At 42.4% G+C, this 26842-nt stretch overlaps 1 protein-coding gene across 2 annotated transcripts in view; it reads right to left on the bottom strand.

Moving 5' to 3' along the window:
• MTUS1 (microtubule associated scaffold protein 1) overlaps positions 1–26842 on the bottom strand; it is a 106259-nt gene that overhangs the window by 9212 nt on the left and 70205 nt on the right. For both annotated transcript variants that reach the window (XM_069744395.1, XM_069744396.1), the window contains one exon: positions 23404–23470. In XM_069744395.1, the coding sequence (XP_069600496.1) occupies positions 23404–23470 (67 nt within the window). The remainder of the gene's footprint in view (positions 1–23403; positions 23471–26842) is intronic.

The raw sequence follows: 26842 nt of genomic DNA, 5'->3' as shown, positions 1-26842 counted from the left end.
ATGGTTTTGTTCAGCACAAATAGCATAGCAGTGTGATATTCCAGCTGTGTTTGGCCCTGTTCACATGCCCAGTTGTCATCAGTATGATCATTAAAAAAAACAAACAGTGGATCCATTACAAATGGAGCAAAACCAGGTGCACACTTTGGTAATGACCCATTTTATTAGAGGCATCTCTGAACACCACTCCTGTTTGGGCCTGCAAAGTGCTTCAAATACTGATCTGTTAATAACAGACGGTCATCTGATTTGTGACGTATTATCACTTTCCCATAAACGTCAAATCACACTGACAGGTTAGATTAGAGTAGATATATACATACATATATATATATATATATATATATATATATATATATATATATATATATATATATATATATATATATATATATACACATATATATATATATATATATATATATATATATATATATATATATATATATATATATATATATATATATATATATATATATACATATATATATATACATATATATACACACACATATATACATACATACAGTTAGGTCCATATATATTTGGACAGAGACAACATTTTTCTAATTTTGGTTATAGACATTACCACAATGAATTTTAAACAAAACAATTCAGATGCAGTTGAAGTTCAGACTTTCAGCTTTCATTTGAGGGTATCCACATTAAAATTGGATGAAGGGTTTAGGAGTTTCAGCTCCTTAACATGTGCCACCCTGTTTTTAAAGGGACCAAAAGTAATTGGACAATTGACTCCAAGGCTATTTCATGGACAGGTGTGGGCAATCCCTTCGTTATGTCATTCTCAATTAAGCAGATACAAGGCCGGGAGTTGATTTGAGGTGTGGTGCTTGCATTTGGAAGGTTTTGCTGTGAAGTAAACATGCGGTCAAAGGAGCTCTCCATGCAGGTGAAACAAGCCATCCTTAAGCTGCAAAAACAGAAAAAACCTATCCGAGAAATTGCTACAATATTAGGAGTTGCAAAATCTACAGTTTGGTACATCCTGAGAAAGAAAGAAAGCACTGGTGAACTCATCAATGCAAAAAGACCTGGGCGCCCACGGAAGACAACAGTGGTGGATGATCGCAGAATAATCTACATAGTGAAGAGAAACCCCTTCACAACAACCAACCAAGTGACCGACACTCTCCAGGAGGTCGGCGTATCAATATCCAAATCTACCATAAAGAGAAGACTGCATGAAAGTAAATACAGAGGGTTCACTGCACGGTGCAAGCCACTCATAAGCATCAAGAATAAAAACGCTAGACTGGACTTTGCTAAAAAACATCTAAAAAAGCCAGCACAGTTCTGGAAGAACTTTCTTTGGACAGATGAAACCAAGATCAACCTCTACCAGAATGATGGAAAGAGAAAAGTATGGTGAAGGCGTGGTACAGCTCATGATCCAAAGCATACCACATCAACTGTAAAACACGGCGGAGGCAGTGTGATGGCCTGGGCATGCATGGCTGCCAGTGGCACTGGGTCACTAGTGTTTATTGATGATGTGACACAGGACAGAAGCAGCCGAATGAATTCTGACGTCTTCAGAGCCATTCCTTGTGCTCAGATCCAGCCACATGCAGCCAAACTGATTGGTCGTCGTTTCATACTACAGATGGACAGTGACCCAAAACATAAAGCCAAAGCAACCCTGGAGTTTATTAAAGTAAAAAAGTGGAATATTCTTGAATGGCCAAGTCAGTCACCTGATCTCAACCCAATTGAGCATGCATTTCACTTGTGAAAAACTAAACTTCAGACAGAGAGGTCCACAAACAAACAACAACTGAAAACCACCGCAGTGAAGGCCTGGCAGAGCATCAAAAAGGAGGAAACACAGCATCTGGTGATGTCCATGAGTTCAACACTTCAGGCAGTCATTGCCTACAAAGGGTTTTCAACCAAGCACTAAAAATGAATGTTTTATTTAAAATTATTGAATCTGTCCAATTACTTTTGGTCTCTTTAAAAACAGGGTGGCACATGTTAAGGAGCTGAAACTCCTAAACCCTTCATCCAATTTTAATGTGGATACCCTCAAATGAAAGCTGAAAGTCTGAACTTCAACTGCATCTGAATTGTCTTGTTTACAATTCATTGTGGTAATGTCTATATCCAAAATTAGAAAAATGTTGTCTCTGTCCAAATATATATGGACCTAACTGTATATATATTGCAGCGCTACATAGGAGAAAAGCCGGTAATTCAATTGCCGGCTTTTGCCATCTCCTTCCCAAACCCGACATGATATGAGACATTGTTTACATACGGTAAACCTATCTCATATGTCCTCATATGAACTCGAGTGTGGGAAAATATTCTGAAAAGTTCCCTGGCTCGAGTTCATATGAGGACATCCAGCAGAGGGCACATCACCGTGACTGAAGGCAACTACAGGCCATTGACCTACATTCCATTCATTCCCCGGGGTTTTGCAGGCAGGAGCACAGCTGCATTAGCAGAGCTTCTGCTTGTAAAATTATTTAACCCCTTCAGATGGATTTACATTGTGTGACGTGACAGATCGGAAGGTATGGGATATTGTTGTTTTTTTTAATCTTTTTTACAGAACGAGGGTCTTCAGGTGGATTACCAGGATAATAAAATATTACAAAAACCTGTGTCTTTATTTCATTAAAATACTTTGTAATAATGTGTGTTTAAGCATTTGACATTAACCCTTCATTACCCCATATCCCACCGCTACACGGGAATGGGAAGAGTGTAGCCAAGTGCCAGAATAGGCGCATCTTCCAGATGTGCCCTTTCTGGGGTGGCTGGGGGCAGATGTTTTTAGCTGGGGGGGGGGGGGGGGGAATCAATAACCATGGACCCTCTCCATGCTATTAATATCTGCCCTCAGTCACTGGCTTTACTACTCTGGTGGAGAAAATGGCGTGGCGTGGCGAATTTTTTTCCGCGATTTAACCCTTAAATATATTAGCTAGAGCGCCCAAATTTTGCACATACACACTACTAACATTAGTAGTGTGGAATATGTCTCCCTGACATATATATGTATATATACCTATTCTATGTGTATATATTTACTCTAATCTAACCTGTCAGTTTGATTTTACTGTACACCGCGCTGATTTGCCGGCTTTTCAAAGGAGACCCGTGCGTAAAAATCAGACAGCAATACGGATGTCATACGGATGTTGCGATAAAAAAAAAATCCGTTACATCGTTTTTTCGGTCTGTAAATCGGACCTTTTTTTTTTTCTCACAAGTGGAAAGGGCCCTAAAGATTATTCCCAGACAACCCCTTCAGGCAAGATGCCTGTGCTCATTTATAGACAGAAACATGTGCAACGTTACCCAGCCTGTACAAGTAAATGCAATATTTGTAATATATCTCATATTCCAAGCCCGAGCGGATTTTATATTCTCATACTGCTTTTACAGAGAAAGTTCAAGCTGGTTCACATAAGGAAGCAAATTCAATTACAATTCTCATTATGTGCCGTCTCAGGAAGGGCATATTTTATTCATAATTTAAAGGGAACCTGTCACCCCAACAATCGCGGGTGAGGTAAGCCCACCGGCATCAGGGGCTTATCTACAGCATTCTGTAATGCTGTAGATAAGCCCCCAATGTTACCTGAAAGAGGAGAAAAAGACGTTAGATTATACTCACCCAGGGGCGGTCCCACTGCTGGTCCGGTCGGATGGGTGTCTCAGGTCCGGTACAGCGCCTCCTATCTTCATTCCAAGACATACTCTTCTGATCTTCAGCCACGGCTCCGGCGCAGGCGTACTTTGTCTGCCCTGTTGAGGGCAGAGCAAAGTACTGCAGTGCGCAGGCGCCGGGCCTTTCTGCCCTCAACAGGGCAGACAAAGTACGCCTGCGCCGGAGCCGTGGCTGAAGATCAGAAGAGAGGACGTCTTGGAATGAAGATGGGAGGCGCCGCAGCGGACCAGAGACGCCCATCCGACCGGACAAGCAGCGGGACCGCCCCTGGGTGAGTATAATATAACGTCTTTTTCTCCTCTTTCAGGTAACATCGGGGGCTTATCTACAGCATTACAGAATGCTGTAGATAAGCCCCTGATGCCGGTGGGCTTACCTCACCCGCGATTTTCGGGGTGACAGGTTCCCTTTAAAGAGGTTTTTCAAGTTTTTATTACAATGGTTTTTCCCTAGAAGACTGGCAAAAATCTTTGGGCAAGGAATATCCATGTTGCCAAAAATACTAAGCACATTTCTACTTTGTAACAATGCATTTTAACCCTAGTCTGAGAATGTCTGAGCAAAAATAGGAGTCAAACAGAGTACCTTTCACTAGTGTGAGCATGTCAAACTGGCCACATCATGAAATAAAGGCTGCAGTAAACCGTTTATTGTTTTTTTTTTTATTTCTCTGCTCCATTGCGGAGATATTAGCTTGTAAAGTTTAGATTATAATTTGTTATAGTTCAACTGGACGTTAGAGATTTGTCTCTGGGGGCGTGTACTTCATCATTGCATAAGGTTGACCAATCATACGCACGGAGAGTCATGCAGGAGAGAAAAGAACACGCCCTACTCTCCTCATTGATCTCTGCAACTACTGTGTAGATATACAGCAGAGCTGAGTTTTGTATCATTACAAACACTTCCAGAAGTTACTCATCTTAGCAGTCAGCGTGGGAGGAGGGCGAGAACAAAATTCATATGTGGTAGATCAAATATTGTAAAAGTCTGATCTGTCAAGAAAATAAATTGTTTAACAGTGACTGTATATATGGCCAAAAGGACAAATATAATTTATAATATTAAATTTGACCTTTGTCCACACACACACAAAAAACATGTCTTGAGTGCTGGTATAAGTTAGACAAATTGATAAAACTGAAGCACATACTACTTTACGACACTCCGTATGCCATAATAACTGCCCGAGATGCCGTCTTTGGCTGGGCCCCATACACAAATAGTCATTGCTTTACTGCCTACTCATGGGCTGACTGTGTTTTAATGTAATTAAGCTCATTAGCCCAGGCTGATCTCACTAAAGTTTGCTGCCTGGATTTTGTCACGGAGAGGTCTGCTAATACAAATGCAGTTTAACAAGATAAATTGGCCAGACATTAGGGAATTATCCATTAGCCAAAGTGATCATGTCAAACAGCACTTCCCAACACAGTCAAGTGAGGATACAGAATACACGCTACATAAAAGCTCCAACGATAACCCACCATCTCTAAAGTCATGCATAGAGTAGAGCAGTAGGTGGCCTAGCACAAAACGTTCAAAGTACTCTCTTCTGCTTTGATCTCAATGTCTCAACCCAGTCAAAGTGGCTTGCATAAAAACCATTCTCTGTTAAAGAGGACCTGTAACTTGTACAAAAAAATTACATTAAATATTTTGTGAAAATCCCGGGGCTACCTTAACTTTGCTATTTTTTTCCTTTTTGCGACGTGTCATTCCATTGCAGAGATTATCACATTTATTGATTTTGGAGTTCAGTATGTGAAATCTCTGAGTGGTGCAATTGTGTGTTTTAGAGTCTTCTCTGGAGGCGTGAATTTTCACTCCTCTCTTGCAGACACCAACACTCACAGCTTGGCAGCATCTGACAAAGCTAGACTGATAGATTAGCTCAAGGATGTGATTGTTAGCCTTTGTGAAGAATGGGTGAAAGTGCACACCTTCAGAAAGGAGACTCTGAAGTAAAGCTCAGTTGGTTTGCAAGCAGAGATTTCACATACTGAGCTGCAGAAAAATAAATGTAAATATCTGCAATATAGCAAAACAGAAAAGAGCTGCAGAATCAAGGGAGCTCAGGGTTGTTTTTTTTTTTACAAGGTATTTAACTCAATTTATCTCAAGAGATGTCTTAAATGGAGAAGCATTCTGCATATGCAGATAACATCCTGGGTATAAATACAATAATCGGCTTCTTCCTCAATATACTGGAGAGGTCGAGGTACATTGTATAGTGCAGCGGTGTCCACACTGTACAGTGAGGAGACCGTGACCTAGCAAAGTTCAAAGCAAAACGTATTTAATGTCCAAACTCACAGAAAATAAACAGCATACGGTATCCTCTGGTTCGCAGCTGGGAAACAAGATCGTCCATAACCTGTTGCCGTGGGCAACTGCACCTCAGTGTATGCTAAGGGCTGCCAGGCCTTTTGGCTCCGCTTGGTCCTGTGTTGCCTCACTCTGCACGCTAGCAAAAACCAAACTGACACACCCAACCCTCTGATTTAGGGTTTTTACAAGGAACCTGTGGCCGTAGGCCACATGGAAAACCCATCCGGGAGGGAAACAGACTGCCCCACTACCATCCTGTAGGAAGCCCAGAGCAGGTTTTCTAAAAAAAAAAACATGCCTGGGACAATTAGCTTGACCAAGACTAACCCTTCTCTTACATTGCAGTCTCAGCTATACAATGCACTCCCGCAGCCTCAATACGCTTCTGTGTGCATCCTGGAGGACACATAGCGACCCTCGCATATAACACCGGTCACTGCCTCACAAGTGATTCATTAGTAAAGTGATGCAGCAATTTGTTTCCATCAGGTACTAAAGATGAATGTCCTCTATTCTGGAAAACAAGGTTAAAGCTGCCAATGCAGAATATGTCCACAAGCCCAAGAACATACGCACACAGATCAGCCGACCACGTCAATTTCAATAGGGAGAGGGGGATATGTAGCCTGTATATAGCAGTGTTGCTTTTAATTTACCCGAAATCCAAAATAACCAACCAGTCCTCTTACTTTCCCCAAATGACTTTGCTGGAAAGGAAGGAACATAGTCTGTCCATAGTATCACTGCAGCCCCATTATATTAGGGAATGGCTTATGTAGCAATTCTCCAACATTTCCAGATCAGACTGCGGGAGGAATTCTCCAGATAGTAGAACCATGAATAATGTGTCGTGCATGCCTTCTGACTGTGCAAATCTGTAGATAATGAGCGATTCTGTAAGGATATATAAAACTGCAGAACCTTTCACAACCCAAAATAGATCCCAAGAAACCGCTCTGTAGGCGAGGAGTCAGAGCAACACAGAACCAAAGAAAGTTCCTAGAGGACCTCACAGGGATGAAATGTACATCGTATAGGGCTATGGATGTCCTAATTCATGGATTAAGAACCGGACACTTGACATCTCTGTGCCAATAAATGCTAGAAATGTTAATATGTGCAGTTTGCCATTCTGTACAGCTCACATTGCAGCCCCATGTAAAACCAGAATGTTATTAATAGTGGTGCCTTTAGAGCTGGCGCTGACGTGATGTGCAGAACGTGAATAGGATGGAGAATCCAGGATTCCAGACAAATACATCTGATAATTATCGGATCCCAGTAATGTCCACTAATAGTAAGGGGGCATGGAACCTGGAACCGTAGAGGTGCTCGGGGGGCAGAGTCTCTCCTTACTCGCCCTCACCGTCTGGGTGTAGCTGGAATCATGTGTGTCAGCCCCATTACATGTCCTGTAGGCAGCTCTCTAATCAGTGCTGTGTATTACTAATGGGGCTAATAAAAGACCCCCAACACCCACCATAAGATAACCAGCAGAAAATCAAACCACCTAACTCACTGCATGGGGGGATGATCATCATATAAAAGCAACATTTTCTAAAGTCAATCCCTCAAGTTGATGACACCCTCCTCCCTCTGATACAGACGCATTTCATGCCAATGATGCCAAGTCATGCATTAAAATAACTGGCGATATAATGTGAAACGCATGACCTTTCCCTGCTAAAAACTGGGACAGTAAGCAAGGCAAAATTCACTGTACAACCCGCGGCCGGACAAGGAATTCCAACCCGCGGACTGCTGTGAAAGTGAAAAGCAATACAGATTCCTAGACATTAAAATCACCCTATGACTTAAAAGTATTCCTGGATCATAGTAATGTGGCGAGAAAAAATAAATACGTTTTTGCACCCTCTTTACTACAACTTGGGATTTAAAGGGTCTTAAGCCACAGACAGTCGGCAAAGAAGAAGGTTCTTTGCCTGACAAGAAAAAGGCACCGTCCACAAGAATGGCAGGTGGCGGTGCTTGCTTTATTAAAGAGGAGGAAGGCAGCTCCCCTGGAACTGCTCTCATCCTGTGAATTCGACTCTTTCACACCTCGCACCCCTCCCCGACCCACCGCCCTACGAGTGTCTTATACATTTTATACACATGTACAGTACAGACCAAAAGTTTGGACACCTTCTCATTTTAAGATTTTTCTGTATTTTCAGGACTATGATAATTGTACATTCACACTGAAGCCATCAAAACTATGAATTAAGTATATAATTCCACATGTGTTAACAAAAAAGTGTGAAACAACTGAAATTATGTCTTATATTCTAGGTTCTTCGAAGTAGCCACCTTTTGCTTTGATGACTGCTTTGCACACTCTTGGCATTCTTTTGATGAACTTCAAGAGGTAGTCACCGGGAATGGTTTTCACTTCACAGGTGTGCCCTGTCAGGTTTAATAAGTGGGATTTCTTGCCTTATAAATGGTGTTGGGACCATCAGTTGTGTTGTGCAGAAGTCTGGTGGATAAACAGCTGATAGTCCTACTGAATAGACTGTTAGAATTTGTATTATGGCAAGAAAAAAGCTAAGTAAAGAAAAACGAGTGGCCATCATTACTTTAAGAAATGAAGGTCAGTCAGTCCAAAAAATTGGGAAAACTTTGAAAGTGTCCCCAAGTGCAGTGGCAAAAACCATCAAGCGCTACTAAAACTGGCTCAAATGAGGACCACCCCAGGAAAGGAAGACCAAGAGTCACCTCTGCTTCTGAGGATAAGTTTATCCGAGTCACCAGCCTCAGAAATCGCAGATTAACAGCAGCTCAGATTAGAAACCAAGTCAATGCCACACAGAGTTCTAGCAGCGGACACATCTCTACAACAACTGTTAAGAGGAGACTTTGTGCAGCAGGCCTTCATGGTAAAATAGTGCTAGGAAACCACTGCTAAGGACAGGCAACAAGCAGAAGAGGCTTGTTTGGGCTAAAGAACACAAGGAATGGACATCAGACCAGTGGAAATCTGTGCTTTAGTCTGATGAGTCCAAATTTGAGATCTTTGGTTCCAACCACCGTGTCTTTGTGCGATGCAGAAAAGGTGAACGGATGGACTCTACATGCCTGGTTCCCACCGTGAAGCATGGAGGAGGTGTGATGGTGTGGGGGTGTTTTGCTGGTGACACTATTGGGGATTTATTCAAAATTGAAGGCATACTGAACCACCATGGCTACCACAGAATCTTGCAGCGGCATACTATTCCATGCAGTTTGCATTTAGTTGGACCATCATTTATTTTTCATAGGACAATGACCCCAAACACCTCCAGGCTGTGTAAGGGCTATCTGACCAAGAAGGAGAGTGATGGGGTGCTACACCAGATGACCTGGCCTCCACAGTCACCAGACCTGAACCCAATCGAGATGGTTTGGGGAGAGCTGGACCGCAGAGTGAAGGCAAAAGGGACAACAAGTGCTAAGCATCTCTGGGAACCCCTTCAAGATTGTTGGAAGACCATCCCCGGTGACTACCTCTTGAAGCTCATCAAGAGAATGCCAAGAGTGTGCAAACCAGTCATCAAAGCAAAAGGTGGCTACTTTGAAGAACCTAGAATATAAGACAATTTCAGTTGTTTCACACTTTTTTGCTAAGTATATAATTCCACATGTGATAATTCATAGTTTTGATGCCTTCAGTGTGAATGTACAATTATCTTAGTCATGAAAATACAGAAAAATCTTTAAATGAGAAGGTGTGTCCAAACTTTTGGTCTGTACTGTATATCTGTAATCTAGATCACATCCAACATCTGTCTCTAACATCCATCCACACACATAGATACAACGCTCTCTGGCAGGTCCACAATTAAAAATTGATGCATAAAATATATATGAAATAGAGCGCTGCATAACAAAGGCACTCTCCAGGCCAGAAATCTATTTTTAATTAGGCACCCATAAAAAAAGACTGCTTCCTCATAAAGGAACCCATCAAAACAACTGCCGCCATAATGTTACAGAGGATAATAACAGACTAGTAATAACAGACTAGCAAACACATCTTCCTTTAAATTAGTTAATTTTCTTACTTTATGCGGAAAGTGACAAAGTACCTGGCGCCATCAGTGACTAGTCATCCGGGCGGTCCCGGTCTCAGTAGTTGTCGTGCCGTCCTAACGTGGAGCATTTAGGGCAATGATGCCCCTGGAACTTGCTTGCTATTACAGCATGACTGGGACCACCGTTATGACTCTGCACAGGTAACACAGAATACTACTTTATGGTCTTCCATTATGCTGAAAGCCATGTTGGACGGTGACGTGCTTACTAGTCCGTTCTCATCCTGTATCACACTATGGCAGGGCAATGTCCTACCTTAAGGCCATGTTCACACAATGCTTTTTTTACTGCGGAACCGCCGCGATTTTGCCGCTGCGGGTCCGCAGCTGTTTTCCATGCAGGGTACAGTACAATGTACCCTATGGAAAACAGGAACCGCCGTGCCCACATTGCGGAAATGCACTAAAAAAGCCGCGCTGAATAGCTGCGGTAAAAAAGAAGGACCATGTCACTTCTTTGTGCGGAACTGCAGCGGTTCTGCACCCATTGTGAGGTCAAACCCGCAGACGAAAAAAATATCTGCGGGTTTTCTACGGTTTGTGGTGCAGAATCGCTGCAGCAGGAAGTGCGTGGGCAGAGTGTGGCTGTCCCCTCGTGCCCCAATCCCACCCCCCCCCCATGCTCCGACACCCCCCCTTATACTTACCGGGCCTCCCGGGGTGTCCGTCCGTCCGTCTTCTCCCTGGGCGCCGCCATCTTCCAAAATGGCGGGCGCACTCGGCAGATTCGTTCCAGGCACATTTTGATCACTGTGATAACCTCACAGTGGTCAAAATAAAGGGGGAGGGGGGCCATTTACCTTTTTTTTTTTTTTTTCACCCCATAGGTAGTAACAATAATAAAATAAAGAATTTATTCCCCCCCCCCCCCCCACTACAGTTAGAACTAGGGTTAGGGTTAGGGGTAGGGTTAGGGGTAGGGTTAGGGTATTTTCAGCCATTTTAACCCTAAAAAAAACTTCCTAGAAAACACACAGACTCTGCAGAGAAAACTGCATAAAAAACCGCACTAAAAACCGCATAAAAAATGCACCAAAAACACACCGAAAAACGCACCTGCGTTTTCTGCCAAGAGCTGCGGTTTTTAGTGCAGAAAAAACAGCAGGGAAATCAGGAACGTGTGAACATGGCCTTAGGCGCCAGAAATCCAGGTTGTAACCACAGATGTATGCACACTGTACTTTTGGAAAATTCAGTATCATGAAAAGTATCATCCAGACACTTTACAATTTATTTAGCACTTGCTTCGGGAATATGAGAACATAGATTACAGCCCAGAAGTTGGCAGCGGGGAAGACTCCTCGCACAGTTATGTGGCTGAGCAACATGCAAAGGAGTGCTCTATTTATGGCCCTTTCTTGGGCTACTTTCACACTAGCGTCGGTACGGGGCCGTCGCCATACGTCGGCCCGACGTACCGACGCAAACTGCGAACAAAAAGAATGGGTGCAGCGGATGCAGTTTTACAACGCATCTGCTGCCCCATTGTAAGGTACGGGGAGGAGGGGGCGAAGTTGCAGCCGCGCATGCGCGGTCAGAAATGGCGGACTCGGTGCACAAAAAAAGTTACATGGAACGTTTTTTGTGTGTCGCGGCCGCCAAACACATGACGCATCCGTCGCACGACGGATGCAACGTGTGCCAATACGTCGCAATGCGTCGCTAATGCAAGTCTATGGAGAAAAAAATGCATCCTGCGGGCACATTTGCAGGATGCGTTTTTTTCTCCAAAACGACGCATTGCGACGTACAGCAAACAACGCTAGTGTGAAAGTAGCCTTATACGTGTCCTTAGTTAGCGTAGGAGAAGAGTAACAATGATGGAATAATGATAATGCCAATATATCGAGATACATATGATATATAATGGTTGTGGGAACAGCTTGGGGAAGGCCCTCTACAGTTCCAGCATTACTTAGGACCTTGGGCATGAACAACACTGGATATGGTAATCCAGGTCTTCTCGTCCGATATATTTACATATATCGAAAGTTTCTGTTCATCCCAGAGGTGTTCGATGAGGGTCGAGGTTTACACTGTGGGTGACAGTACTTCCACCCCAAACTCAGCCATCCATGCCATTATGGACCTCGCTTTGTGCAATAGGTCACAGTCATACTGGAACAGAAAAGGGCCTTTCAAAAACTGCACCCACAAGGTCTGAACCATACGGTTGTCCAGGTGCTGAAGCGTTAGGATTTCCCTTCTCTGAAAGTTAAAGGTCCAGGCCAACCCCTGAGAAACATCAATAGTATTATCCCTCCTCCACCAAACTTTACAGGCGGCACATGCAGTCAGGCTGGTAACGTTCTCCTGGAATTGGCTACCCCAGACTCCTCCATTAGGCCGAGGTCACATGGCAATAATTCTCTCGTGCGAGAGAATTACACAAATACTCAGATCAAACTATGCTCCAACTGTCTGAGGTCCGATCCGCTCGCTTTATAGAATCACAGCACAGGTGTGGCGGAGAAGGAGAAAGTAATTTCTCCACCTTCTCCATTGCTGGCATCCAAGTGCAGTCCGATGTCTCATATCCCCCATAGACTTGAATGAGTGCATGTGAGCAGTCTCGTAGCTACTTGCAGCAAGCTGAAATTATTTTATAATGCCAAATCGGCATGAGAAAAAAAACAAAACACTGGTCTGAGAGCTATCTGGTAAAACAGCACATAGCACTCAGCAGTCTCAGACACTCGTGTGAGCGAGCCCTTAGATAGAGCCCTCACTACACAACACATTTCCGCTGCTCCAGAATTCATGATGGTGAGATTTATACCACTCCATCCTATGGTTAGCATTGTGCTTGGTGATGTAAGGCGTCAATGCAGCTGCTCTGCATATAAACCCATGTCCTGAAGTTCTCGGGGCACAGTTTTGTGCTGATGTTAATGCCAGAGGAGATTATTGAGTCAGTGACTTTGTATGCACTATATTTTCCAGAACTTGACATCCCGGCTCTATAACTGCACATGGTCTGCCACGGTGGTTCTTAATGATTCCACTTTTCAATAATACCATCCAGAGAAATGGTGGAATAAATAAGAGGGAAGAAATGTCATGAACTTGCTTGTTACGATGGTGATGTCTTATTCCAAGACCATGATCAAATTTAGTGAGCGCCTAACAAACATTGGCTTAAGAACAAGCTGTTCTCACTAGACTGCATGGCAAGGGCTATACTGTATATACCTGGGGCAATGGGAATCAAGCACCAGAAATCCATGATTAAGACGTCATAATACTTTCATATTCTAGTATGTTATGACCACCAAAGTTTAGAAAAAACAGCCGCTAAATGCATATCACCCAGCCCTATCTGCTGGCGACTGCTTAGCATAGAAGAGTACAGTGTGTGCGATCCTCATGGAAACATTACTTATCTGTGCATTTCTTTATAACACTATAAAACAAGGGAATGTAATATATAAAAGAAAGAATACAATGCTTCATATCCTTCCCACTTCCTAAAGCTCAATGCGGACAAAACCAAAGAGAAGAAACTGGAGATTTCTACTTAGTGCTACCAATTGGATTACATTTTACAAACTATTATTCTTAATATCTGTATGTTAAAGGAAATGTGTCCCCCTTTTTTTATATGCTTGTAAGGTTATACACATGGGAAGAAGGAATCAATATCACCATTACACACCGAACGGGAAACCACTGGGTAAATCTGACAGGGAGAAGGACTTGGGGATCCTAGTTAATAATAAACTTACCTGGAACAGCCAGTGCCAGGCAGCAGCTGCCAAGGCAAACAGGATCATGGGGTGCATTAAAAGAGGTCTGGATACACATGATGAGAGCATTATACTGCCTCTGTACAAATCCCTAGTTAGACCGCACATGGAGTACTGTGTCCAGTTTTGGGCACCGGTGCTCAGGAAGGATATAATGGAACTAGAGAGAGTACAAAGGAGGGCAACAAAATTAATAAAGGGGATGGGAGAACTACAATACCCAGATAGATTAGCTAAATTAGGATTATTTAGTCTAGAAAAAAGACGACTGAGGGGCGATCTAATAACCATGTATAAGTATATAAGGGGACAATACAAATATCTCGCTGAGGATCTGTTTATACCAAGGAAGGTGACGGGCACAAGGGGGCATTCTTTGCGTCTGGAGGGGAGGTTTTTCCACCAACATAGAAGAGGATTCTTTACTGTTAGGGCAGTGAGAATCTGGAATTGCTTGCCTGAGGAGTTGGTGATGGCAAACTCAGTCGAGGGGTTCAAGAGAGGCCTGGATGTCTTCCTGGAGCAGAACAATATTGTATCATACAATTATTAGGTTCTGTAGAAGGACGTAGATATGGGGATTTATTATGATGGAATATAGGCTGAACTGGATGGACAAATGTCTTTTTTCGGCCTTACTAACTATGTTACTATGTTAAAAACTATGTATAAAATGAAATGGTGTATTTTAATTAATTTTTTAAACTCTTTAAATGAGCCACTGGGGGAGGTAATTTTACTTGTTGGTGTGTAAGTGTTAGAGCATGACAACACTTGCACCCCACAAATATGGCTTCTCAAGCCATAGGAGACACTAGTTGCTGTCCAACCCCACCTCCTATACTGTGGATGGATCAGCTGTGAACTGGACACCACCTGGGAATACTTATTGCAGGGTACAATTTTCCCTATGTGGCCTGTAATTGCTGTGATCTCAGCAGAGCAGTCATGTCACTGCAGTGCTCAGTTCACTGACATGGGCTTTTAGCGCTCATCACATCCAGTTGCTAAGACTGTGGCGGTGATTGCATCCAGTGGTGAGTACATGTCACTGGACAAAAACACCACCAAAGCTCTAGTGCCTGAACCTGGTGAGCGCTCACTTGTTATTACTGTGATCTAAGTGCTGCAATGATAGGATGGCTCAGTTCAGATCACTGTAATTGTCCACTGAGCCGCTGGTCTAATCCTATCATGTGTGATACTGACCACTGAACTGTGTAATTACGGTAATCTGAACACAACAGCCTGAGATGACTGCTCTCATCAGATTTCTGTAAAAAAAAAAAACAACAAAAAAAAAAAACAGTGAACAGCAAAGTGCCTATAAGGCTACGTTCACATTAGCGTTGCGTCGGGCGCAGCCACGGCGACGCATGCATCCCTATATTTAACATGGGGGCGCATGGACATGCGTTGTCTTGCGTTTTGTGATGCATGCGTCATTTTTGGCACAAGCGTCAGGGCGCAGAGGACGCAGCAAGTTGCATTTTTTTTTTGCGCCCAAAAGCAAGCCAAAAATGGACGCATGCGTCACAAAACCATGCGTTTTTGCATGCGTTGTGTGTTGCGTCGCCGACGCAACACACAACGCAAATGTGAACGTAGCCTAACAGGAACTTTGCTGTTCAAGGTTTTTTTTTTTTTTTTTTACAGAAATCTGATGAGAGCAGTCACTAACAAAATGGCTCCGTACTGAACTCCAAAATGTAATTTTCCTTTATCCTTTAGCAAACGCCCAGAAGGGAAGGGGGAAGACTGACATCAAACACATGCAAGTAGATCCAGCCCACATTTACTGCAGTTTTAAAGTGAGCTACCATTTCACTTTGTTTTCACGGCAAATGTGAGCAGCAGCTTCCTGTAGTGTTAAAAGTTGAAAATATAATTTTTTTAATCATTTTTTATAATATATATATTTTTCATATTAAATATATACAGTACATACTTTATCATTTTTTCATAAATATATACTTATATTTAAAATATATATATGTATAATAAATATGAAATAAAATCTATATAAAAAACCTAAAACATTTTAATTTTTAATTTTTTTTCACTTGTTGAAACTTTCTTTTTAATTACATTCCCATTCAGTGTAAAGCCTATGGCGATGGCTTGTACTGTGCCAGGAGTATGAGGTGGGGCCATGATGATGTTGTGTAATTACAACTGCAGGTCATTACATGGCAATAAACAAGCCGTGTAAATCAGCTTAATGAAGCTTTACGCTTTAATGAGTAACTAGGATTACTCATTGCTTTATTCAAACCTTGTTGCATATTAATACGACCGAAAATAAAAATACATTAAATCGTCTACGCATTTTTAGGAGTTTGTTCATTTTTCTACAATATGGACTGCTACATTTTAGCCAATTTATTAGTTCCCTTTTCACCTGGGGTCTAAGAAAAAAGATAATGGAAGTCCCAGAGTTAAGCACAAATATCCTACAGCCTTAATAATATCAGCGCTAATCATTAATAATGAAATATCTGGCATGTGTGCGGTATGTGTGCGGTCAGTCACTCCAGGTTTGTGGCTCCTTTGGGTCCTATTGCGCTGAATACAAATGTGCACAGAACATGGCACCTAACGACTTTCAAATTAATTAAAATCACAGATCACAAATGACAAAATAAGGAAAGTGTGTCTCCTTTGCCTAAAAACCTGCTGTAAAGTAGGATCCCAACATCTGCCTCCCCTATAACAAGACAAATAAGTCCATGACCTGTCCCAATTATTGGCAGCGTGGGGACCCTCAGAAGTCCGCTAGCTTTATAGGTGGTGAAAGTCCATTTTCTCAAATTTCCCAGCATGCACTGCTCCCTGCCATTGTCAAATGGCTTGTCTGCCCAGAACAAAGATGTCCACTTTCAGTAAAGTAGTCCGCGAAAGAATTTAAAGTACATAAAATAAACTCAAATACTCGCTCTCCCTGAGTCCAGAAGCGTCGACATGTCAACAGCACACGTCATCGCTCTGGCCACTTGCTGAGCTCCGTGTGTATGTGTGCTGCTGAGCTCCCTGACTGTCTAGAGCGGTGACACTCACTGTTGACATCTCACAGCTCTAGTCACAACAACGTGACGACAGCAGCGGTGGGGAAAGGACGCTGGACCCAGGATGAAGAGAACTTTATGAGTTTGTAAAGTCCATAAAATAACATACTTTACTATAAGTGGACAGCCCCTTTAAGTCTTGCTCCTCTATTATTCCTGTATGCTGTTTGACACAAAAGCAGAGCCCCCACTTCTTTAAAGGGATTGTCACACAAACAAAATACATTTTAAATTAAGCGATCCTGGATGAAAAAAAAGTCCACAATTAAAGGTAAAAAAAAAAAAAAAAGTTCCTGTGCTGAGATAATCCTGTAAATGTGCCCCTGCTATGTACTGTAGAATGGATGTGTGACCGTGCAGGGACATGGTCTGATCATACCACAGCTCCTGGGCAGGGAGGAAACAAAAGAGTATACAGACAAAACAGTACAAGATCACAGCTCATTCTGTGAGGTAAAACATGTTTTGTTTTTTTTTTTTTAAAAAAGGCAGGAGAATGGTTGTACCTCACAGAAAGAATCATCTGTGATCCAATGCTGTAATGTCTGTATACTCTTCTGCTTCATCCTCTGCCCAGGAGATGTACGGTACTTATTTTTAGAGCACCATTGTATCTATGGTGTATATGAGATGGGGTCATGTACAAAATACAAATATAAATTAAAGTGAACAAACTAATAGTGACAGAGTGGTACAGAGGGGAGAGGGCCCTGCCATGGCAGGCCTACAGTCTACAAGATAAATGGGACAGAGACAGTGGGTTGAGGGTTTGCGGCAGCGGGGTTATTGTAGACAGTAATGTGAACAAATAAACACTCTAAAAGCAATAAACTTTATGCCCAATTAAACACCATATCCTATGTGGTGTGAAAATAGCAGATAATCCAATGAGGACCACCATAAAAATCAGAAAAAAGGGTATTTGTTTTTTATGGTGGTCCTCATTGGATTATCTGCTATTTTTACTCCACATTGGATATGGTGTTTTTTAATTGGGCATTAGGTATATTGTTTTTAGGTGGTTTATATGTTCACATCACTTTTTGGTAATCTGCAATTTGAATAGCTATCATTGTAGGCTGTAAGCTTTCTTTAGGAGATGGGTTTTCGAGTTCCGTCTGAAAGTTTTAAATCTAGTGGATAATCGGACGTGTTGAGGCACAGAGTTTCAGAGGATGGGGGATACTCTGGAGAAGGACCAGAGGTAACGTGTGGTCAAATATCAAGAGTTTACTTTGAAGATATATGGAGGAGAAATTATGGAAGGCTTTGTAGGTCAATTTTAGTAGTTTCAACTGGATACATTGGGGAATTGGAAGCTAATGAAGGGATTTGCTCAGGGGAGAAGCTGAAGAGTAGCGAGGAGAGAGGTGGGTTAGGTAGCAGTTAAGAATGGATTCAGGAGGTGTGAGCATGTTAGAAGGAAGGCCACAGAGGAGGATATTGCAATAGTCGGGGCAGGAGATTATGAGGACATGTACGAGCATTTTAGTAGATTCAGGGCTGAGAATAGGATGGCTTTAGGAAACAGTTTTGACTTGAGATGGCAGGAGACGGTAAGAGCTTGGAAGGACAAGGCAGAGTCAAGAGTTACTCTAAAGTAGTGGACTTCCGGGACTGGGGAAAGTGTGATGTCATTTATAGTTAGACAAGTTGTGTGAGGGAATTAAGTGGGATCGAGTAAAGATGATTAGTTCAGTTGTCCACATTGAGCTTTAGGAAGTGAGAGGAAAAGGAGGATATGACAGATACTCTAGGATTCTTGATAAGTGACATCTGGGCCAGGGCGGTTGAGGAGTGTCATCAGTGCATAGATGGTGTAGGAAGCCATGGGACTTGAGTTGTCCCAGATATTCGATAGAAAAGAGTAGGAACAGAAACAGAGAAGAGGGCAGGATGAGGCGGTAGTATGGGAGTGGAGACACTAAATGTGCAGTTAGAATGGGATGAGGGAATCCAAGAGAGGGAAAGGTCTGACATCAAGGGAAGAGGTTCTGTAGTAGGAGTTCCTGCATGGTCAGACACAGCAGGGGCACATTTATAACATTATCTCAGCACAAGAACAAGTTTTTAACACATTCAATTGTGAAACTTAATGCAAGATCCATTAATTAAAATGTACTTTGTTCATGAGACAACGCCTTTAAAATCCATCTCTGCTAAAGACAGATTACACTTTATAACAGGGAGTGGATCGTAATTTAGACAGAAGGAAGATACATAGTGCTTGGTAATTTGGAGTACGGTAATTTTTCACGGGCAAAATAATTTTTATATGGAGCAATTAGCAGAAGATCTACCACATTATCTAAATGAGATCAGGTTGTCAAAGTGCAGGAACTATTTGTAAGAATTAGTGATGAGCGAATATACTCGTTACTCGAGGTTTCCGGACCACGCTCGGGGGTCCTCAGAGTATTTTTTTAGTGCTCGGAAATTTTGTTTTCTTCACCGCAGCTGGATGATTTACAGCTATTAGCCAGCATAAGTACATGTGGGGATTCCCTAGCAACCAGGCAACCCCCACATGTACTTAGCCGGGCTAATAGCTGTAAATCATTCAGCTGAGGCCATGAAAACTAAATCTCCGAGCACTAAAAAATACTCGGAGGTCACCTGAGCATGCTCGGGAAATCTCGAGTAACGAGTATATTCGCTCATCACTAGTAAGAATCCAACCAAATCAACAAGATTGTGGCTCACAACTCTACAGTGTTAGAAGGCCTAGGTTAAAAAAAAAAAAAAAAAAAAATTATATATATATATATATATATCTGATTATCCTCTCTGAGACATCAGTATTTGTTTGACTCCTGGTTTTGGCTTACAAATACTGACCAAATACTGAGCGTGTGAACGAGGCCGAATCAGCATTTTTACTGGACTAAACATAGGGAAGGATTCCAGATAACTTCACTATGCAGATTATAGATGGAAAGTATTTGCATGAGTTCATATCTTCTTTTAACACCCTGGATTAATATGCATGGAAAACAAGTGTTCATCCATCTTCTAATTACTAGGGTGTTAACCCCTTGCAGTCACTGCATAACATTTACAGTTCAATAGAGGGATGGGAAATAATGAATTGCATGCAGTGTGCTCTAAAGAGCAAATTGATCCCAAGTGTTGATTGACGACCGACATTTAGGACAAGAATTTAAGAGATGTGCACAAGTGTCATTAAATACATATGACTTGAGTACATAAACTGCAGTTATATGTGAATATATGCAACATACAGTATATATATTATATGTGCACCTACAATTTATGTATTTGCACAGAATAATCTTGTCCCCCTAAAATGTCTCTTTTCAAGACTAAAATGTCATTCTTTTAACCCTTCCTCATAACTATGATCCTCGATGTCCCTTATGAGTTTTGTGGCCCTTTCTGCCTTTTCTAAATCAAATACATTTTTTATTGATGCACCAACGCTTTGAATGGAAAATCTTGAAAAGTATGTAGGCAGCATAAAGGCTTTGTATGAGGAATTTCATTTTTTCTCCCTTTAGAAGCATTATTCCCATTCATTTCCTATAAGGCATATAAACAGAAAATTACATAAATGGCAGATTTTGCTCCCAGCGATACGTTTGCTCAGGAATTTTTGGAGCTCCCACAGAAATGAATGAAGAGAAGCACATACGCACCTCTCCTAAAAGCAAAAACTTGTGGCAACATCTATAATACACTTCTAGCATATCCACCAGAAATGAAAAATATGGGGCGACCCTTATCATATTGCTGGCAGAAATCTGTATGGACGATTACCAATATAAAATAATCCATGCAAGTTTTTTGAGCCAAAGTCAGGAGTGAATTCCATGGGGACAAGAAACACCGGAAGGATATCTAGCTGTTCTCTTCTACTGGATTCCCTTTCTGTCTTTGGTTTGGAAAACTGCATAAAAAAACAGCAGGTGTGTTTCCAGCCTAGAAGGGTCCAAGAGGGATGAGATACAAGGTCATTACAAGGTGAGTGGCTTCAGACAGGAACAACACCAGTACGATAAGAGGTGTTAAGCAGCTTGTTTTCTTCAAAGAGCACTCAATATGGCTGTGACACTAAGTAAATAGATAAGAATTTCCACTCCTGTTAACCATTGATCCCCCCTCAAGTCTCCAGAAAATGTCCCCTGGGGAGAGGCCAGAGTCTTCAGATGGAAGTTGGGTAAAGGCCCCCATAAGCTGCCAGTACATGGGGCCTCCAGACTCTTGTATGCCAATATCAAATTGTTTTATTTAGTGGAAAGAGGAGTCTCTTGGAGAGAACAAATGTTCTTGTCCAAGCGTTGCTGTGCACCAGGAAGTTGGGAGAGATCGCGGATGGCCGAATGTGAAGGAGACTACGTTTTTATCATTTACTGACTTTTGAGGCTAAAATCATACATTATGCACAGATTCATTAGTACTAAGTAAAACACCAGAAATATAGAAGCATTTTTCCTTCACAAGTCATGTTTGGAAGTTCTTGTGCAATTAAAAAATAATTCCTACTAAAGAGTAGGTGACTTAACGCAGAAAAAAAGTGAACGTTCCAGAATAATTAGCGCTGGGGCACATTCAGACGTCTGTGTAAACCAGTCACGGATTGAACAGTAACACATGGACTGGCCACAGGTGGTCTCACCCAAATGTGACAGCTTCCTGTATTTGTATGAGGCGGTCACGCGCCGGTCGGGAGAACCGCTGCCAGGCCGGAGCATTGCGGTCCCACCTCAGACAGATTTTCATGGAGGTCTGAATGTGTCCTCACATGGCAATATTTTAAATATTTTCTCCTGATAAGACTTCGATATGATGGTGTAGATATGTGACCAGAACAACAAGGAGCCGACAGACTCCATTTCCAAATATTATTATCTCGTTGTTTAGCCGTGCAGGGTGTCTGGAGCTGCGCACCCCACACTTACCATACACACAAACCCAAACGGTCAGGTAACACTTGTAAGTCAAAACAGCAGGGTGAAAACAACCCCGGGCACAAAAAGCTCAGACCAGCAGAGTAGGCTGAACTGGGACCAGCAGAGTAGGCCGAACTGGTGTAACCAGGTCAAACTGTATACGAGTGATGGGATGAGGGCAAATGCCTTGTGACTACATAAATCAGAAATGTAACCTACCGGGTCAGGTTGACAAATACAGCTCCTGGCATGAGCCGAGAATATAGTTTTCTTCTAGAGTAACCAATATTCTATATTATATTTCAGAAATCAATAGTGGACATCAGAGAGATTTTCTTTCTCCTTATGGACTGATCCGCCACACTAAATTTATGGGTAAAATGTAAGTCCACAAGGACAGGGTCCTCTCCCCTCTGTACCAGTCTGTCATAGTAAATTTGTTTACTGTAAACAATATCTATAACTCTGTATGTAACCCCTTCTCATGTACAGCACTATGGAATTAATGGTGCTATATAAATAAATAATAATATCTGTATTCTGTAAATTCTATGCAGAGAGGAGCTAGAGGCCGACAGACATTCTACTGCTCTACTAAATTCAGCTACAGCTCTCCATAGAAATCTATGAGCACCAACTGCCTTCTACTCAGTAATGGGAAAGTCTTCACTGAACACAGACTTGCACCTCACAATTGAGAATTTTGATAATGACCAAATCAATTCTGGCAGAGAAAGAAGCAGATTTCTCTGATAAGATATATGGCAAAGTTGCTCATTTTCATGTGCTATTGATTTATGAAATAAAAATTAAGACCACGGTTACTCTTAAATAAAATATAAGTCCGATAACAATGGTGCGGTCAGATTCCAGAATAAAAACATTAAACAGCAGCTACATTATGGCGCTGCTCAAAAGCAGAGGCTTTTTTGGTAAGCAATCATTGATGGGTATCTATGGGAACAGGCGGCCATTCTCATTCAGCCCTTCACTGATCGCAATGACCACATCGCCCACCAGAAAGACATGATGAAAGGAAAAAGTCTGCCAGACAAGACAAGGACATTGGAAACTATTGAGCAAAAATATCAGTTTTAGTTTTTCTACTGAAAACATTTTTCCTCATTCAGATGCCCATTTCACCAAAGTTTTTTATGGGAATACGCAGAGTGAGTGCAGTCGTGTTCTGGTAATCTGCGCTGGTCTGAGATGACCATTTTATATGCATCAGATCCTTCAGATTATCTTAGCTCCATGTATCGTGAAGAGGTTTTGACAGTTACAAAACTGGTTTTGCCGTGGAAGAGGTAGCAGAAAGCAGCCCTGTGTGCCTCTATGAGATCTGCCAGGAATCCGATGAACCCGGGGGTCAACTAACAGGCTCTAGAGAAATTTAGACCTCCAGAGCTTCCATGGGAATCTGCCTTAGGGGAAAAGACATTTACAAGACTTTAAAAATATTTAACTCTTTAATGAAGTGCATGACTTCACTAGGAAACAAGACAAATCTGTTCAAGTCTACAGAAGACACCAAGGTCCATTTAACATGTACAGTCGAGAAGTTGAGCAACTTACCCAAGTCTCCCCGCAAGTTCTGAAGCTCCTGAGAAAGCTCTTTACGTTTCTTCACAGTCTCTTCTCGCTGTAAAGACAAGAAGAGGTTTAGAATAAAAACCATCTAAAAAAAAAAAAAAGACAACAAATGATAGGTCATGGATCAGCAGAGCAGTGGGTAGAAAATCTGAGAATGTGCCTGCAGAATGGAGGACACTAACATTTATGCACTTGGAGGCCAACAGAGTGCCATTTTCAACATGGTACCACCACTTCCAAAAATTGGCAGAACAGTTGGATTCGGTTCTAGCATCTATTTTACTTCTCAACTGACATAACCGTTTTGATTCCACCCATAAAAATGAACATATATTAAACTACAGCCATTGACTTGATGCCAAGGACAACGGTGTGCTCCTCATGACAAGTGGTGAATGTTCCTGCACTAAAACAGCAACATGCAAGATTTATCTTCCTTTCTTAATGAAAACTGTCCTTTGCCTGCGCCTCCCGCTCGGTGCTCCCATCCTATGTGAGGAGGAATCTGTATTAGTATAATTGAATGAACACAATCCAATCCCCAGAGAGCATAATGCCATTAAGTGTGCACAGATATGGACGTTTGCATAATAGAAAAGCGTAAAATGTATTTACAGTCAAACACAAGGAATACCAGAATAGAGAACTACTGCATGCATGAAAACAAGCCAAAAAGTGGAAATCTTCTATTATGAAGAACAAAGCAATCCCAGCAGCCTCACCGCTTATATTTAATATCCGGCTGGAGACACTCCTAGATGTAAACAGTACTGAGAAAAGCAGATCAAGTAACTGCAAGCGTCTTCTCCTGCTAGAGGTCCTATGCTGGCATTGCTCCCATTGCTGCAGCAGCTGGAAGAACTCCACGATCAAAAGCAAAAACGTATATACATATAAATGTATAGAAAAAGAAAAAAAATATACGTTAGTTACCCGGGGTGCAGCACATGGGGCGTAGACGCACAGTTTACTGCTGGAGCAGCCCATATTACAGCTTCTGTATTCCCAAGGTGTTCTCTCCTGGAGGACACACTGCAGCCAAAACTGGTCTGGCCACATTTACACAGCAGCTGATCGGAGTTCCATAGGACTCAGCCTGTCTGCCTGACACTCATGCTCTGCAGGTTTCCCCAGCACTGATCCCTCCCAGCCTCCAGCACACACTGCAGTCCCTTCTCCTGGCACCAGACACTGATTACTTCAAGCCACAACCCCTTTCGAATATGAAAAGCGAGAGCAGACATTAGCCTGATCGATGGCCACTTACTCAAATATCAGCCTGGATGGTAAAGGAGAGGGCTGAGCTCACAGCGAGATAGCCTACAGGGTATGGACCGGTCCGTACACGGGGCAGCGGGAAGCACAGTAGCCTCTAGCAAGCCTTAATGGCTGCAGACAGGGGCTATTGTGCAAAATCACATGGAATGGCGGTTAATAAATACCACCTTATGCACCCATTTACTCTGGCACCTGTATTCCTCTCACAGGCAAAAGGGGCAGATAGGGTAACCAATGTATATTAGGGAATTGGTACATATGTGGTTTTCAATGTCTTCTAAAGGGCAAGGGGCCTTGGCTACTGCAATCCACACATGATGTACATCCACATTAATTACAAACAGGTATATTACACTGGTCTAAAAATAAAGGGAACACAAACAGAATATAACTCCAAGTAAATCAAACTTCTGTGAAATCAAACTGTCCACTTAGAAAGCAACACTGATTGACAATTTCACATGTTGTTGTGCAAATGGAATAGACAACAGATGGAAAATATTGGCAATTATCAAGACACACTCAAAGGAGTGGTTCTGCAGGTGGGGACCACAGGCACATCTCAGTACCAATGCTTTCTGGCTGATGTTTTGGTCACTTTTGAATGTTGGGTGTGCTTTCACACTCGTGGTAACATGAGACGGACTCTACAACCCACACAAGTGGCTCAGGTAGTGCAGCTCATCCAGGATGGCACATCAATGTGAGCTGTGGCAAGGTGGTTTGCTGTGTCTGTCAGTGTAGTGTCCAGAGGCTGGAGGCGCTACCAGGAGACAGGCCAGTACACCAGGAGACGTGAAGGGGGCTATAGGAGGGCAACAACCCAGCAGCAGAACCGCTACATCAGCCTTTGTTCAAGGAGAACTGCAAAATGACCTCCAGCAGGCCACAAATGTGCATGTGTCTGCACAAACGTTTAGAAACCAACTCCATGAGGATGGTCTGAGTGCCCGACGTCCACAGATGGGGGTTGTGCTCACAGCCCAACAGTGTAGGACGCTTGGCATTTGCCACAGAACACCAGGATTTCCAAATTCGCCACTGGCGCCCTGTGGTCTTCACAGATGAAAGCAGGTTCACACTGAGCACATGTGACAGATGTGACAGAGTCTGGAGACGCCGTGGAGAGCGATATGTTGCCTGCAACTTCCTTCAGCATGACCAGTTTGGCAGTGGGTCAGTAACAGTGCGGGGTGGCATTTCTTTGGAGGGACGCACAGCCCTCCATGTGCTCTGCAGAGGTAGCCTGACTGCCATAAGGTACAGAGATGAGATCCTCAGACCCCTTGTGAGACCACATGCTGGTGCGGTTGGCCCTGGGTTCCTCCTAATGCAGGACATAGCCAGACCTCATGTGGCTGGAGTGTGTCAGCAGCTCCTTCAAGATGAAGGCATTGAAGCTATGGACTGGCCCGCCTGTTTCCCAGACCGGAATCCGATTGAACACATCTGGGACATCATGTCTCGCACCATCCACCAACGTCACGTTGCACCACAGACTGTCAAGGAGTTGGCAGATGCTTTAGTCCAGGTCTGGGAGGAGATCTCTCAGAAGACCATCCGCCGCCTCATCAGGAGCATGCCCAGGCGTTGTAGGGAGGTCATTCAGGCATGTGGAGGCCACACACACTTCTGAGCATCATTTCCTTGTCTTGAGGCATTTTCACTGAAGTTGGATCAGCCTGTAACTTCATTTTCCACTTTGATTTTGAGCATCATTCCAACTCCAGACCTCCGTGAGATATTAGTTGTGATTTACAGTGATCATTTTTAGGTTTTATTGTTCTCAACACATTCCACTATGTAATGAATAAAGATTTACAGATGTCATTTAGTGATATCAAGGATGTGGGATTTGAGTGTTCCCTCTTTTTTTTGAGCAGTGTATATGCACATATACATGTGTAAATTAATAATATATACAGTATATGCGTTTACACAAAAAAATTATATAGAATACTATATATATATATATATATATATATATATATATATATATACACACACACACACACACATACATACACACATACATACACACGTATATACTCACACCTAAAGACTGACTGACTGTAGACTATATATTCCTATATGTATACAGTGCAGTACACTTCAGCAATTCTATACTGGCATTATATACATT

The sequence above is a fragment of the Ranitomeya imitator genome, chromosome 1 (assembly GCF_032444005.1).
Source record: "Ranitomeya imitator isolate aRanImi1 chromosome 1, aRanImi1.pri, whole genome shotgun sequence".
In the NCBI taxonomy this organism is placed as follows: domain Eukaryota; kingdom Metazoa; phylum Chordata; class Amphibia; order Anura; family Dendrobatidae; genus Ranitomeya; species Ranitomeya imitator.
This window is presented reverse-complemented; position numbering and strand designations above follow the sequence as displayed.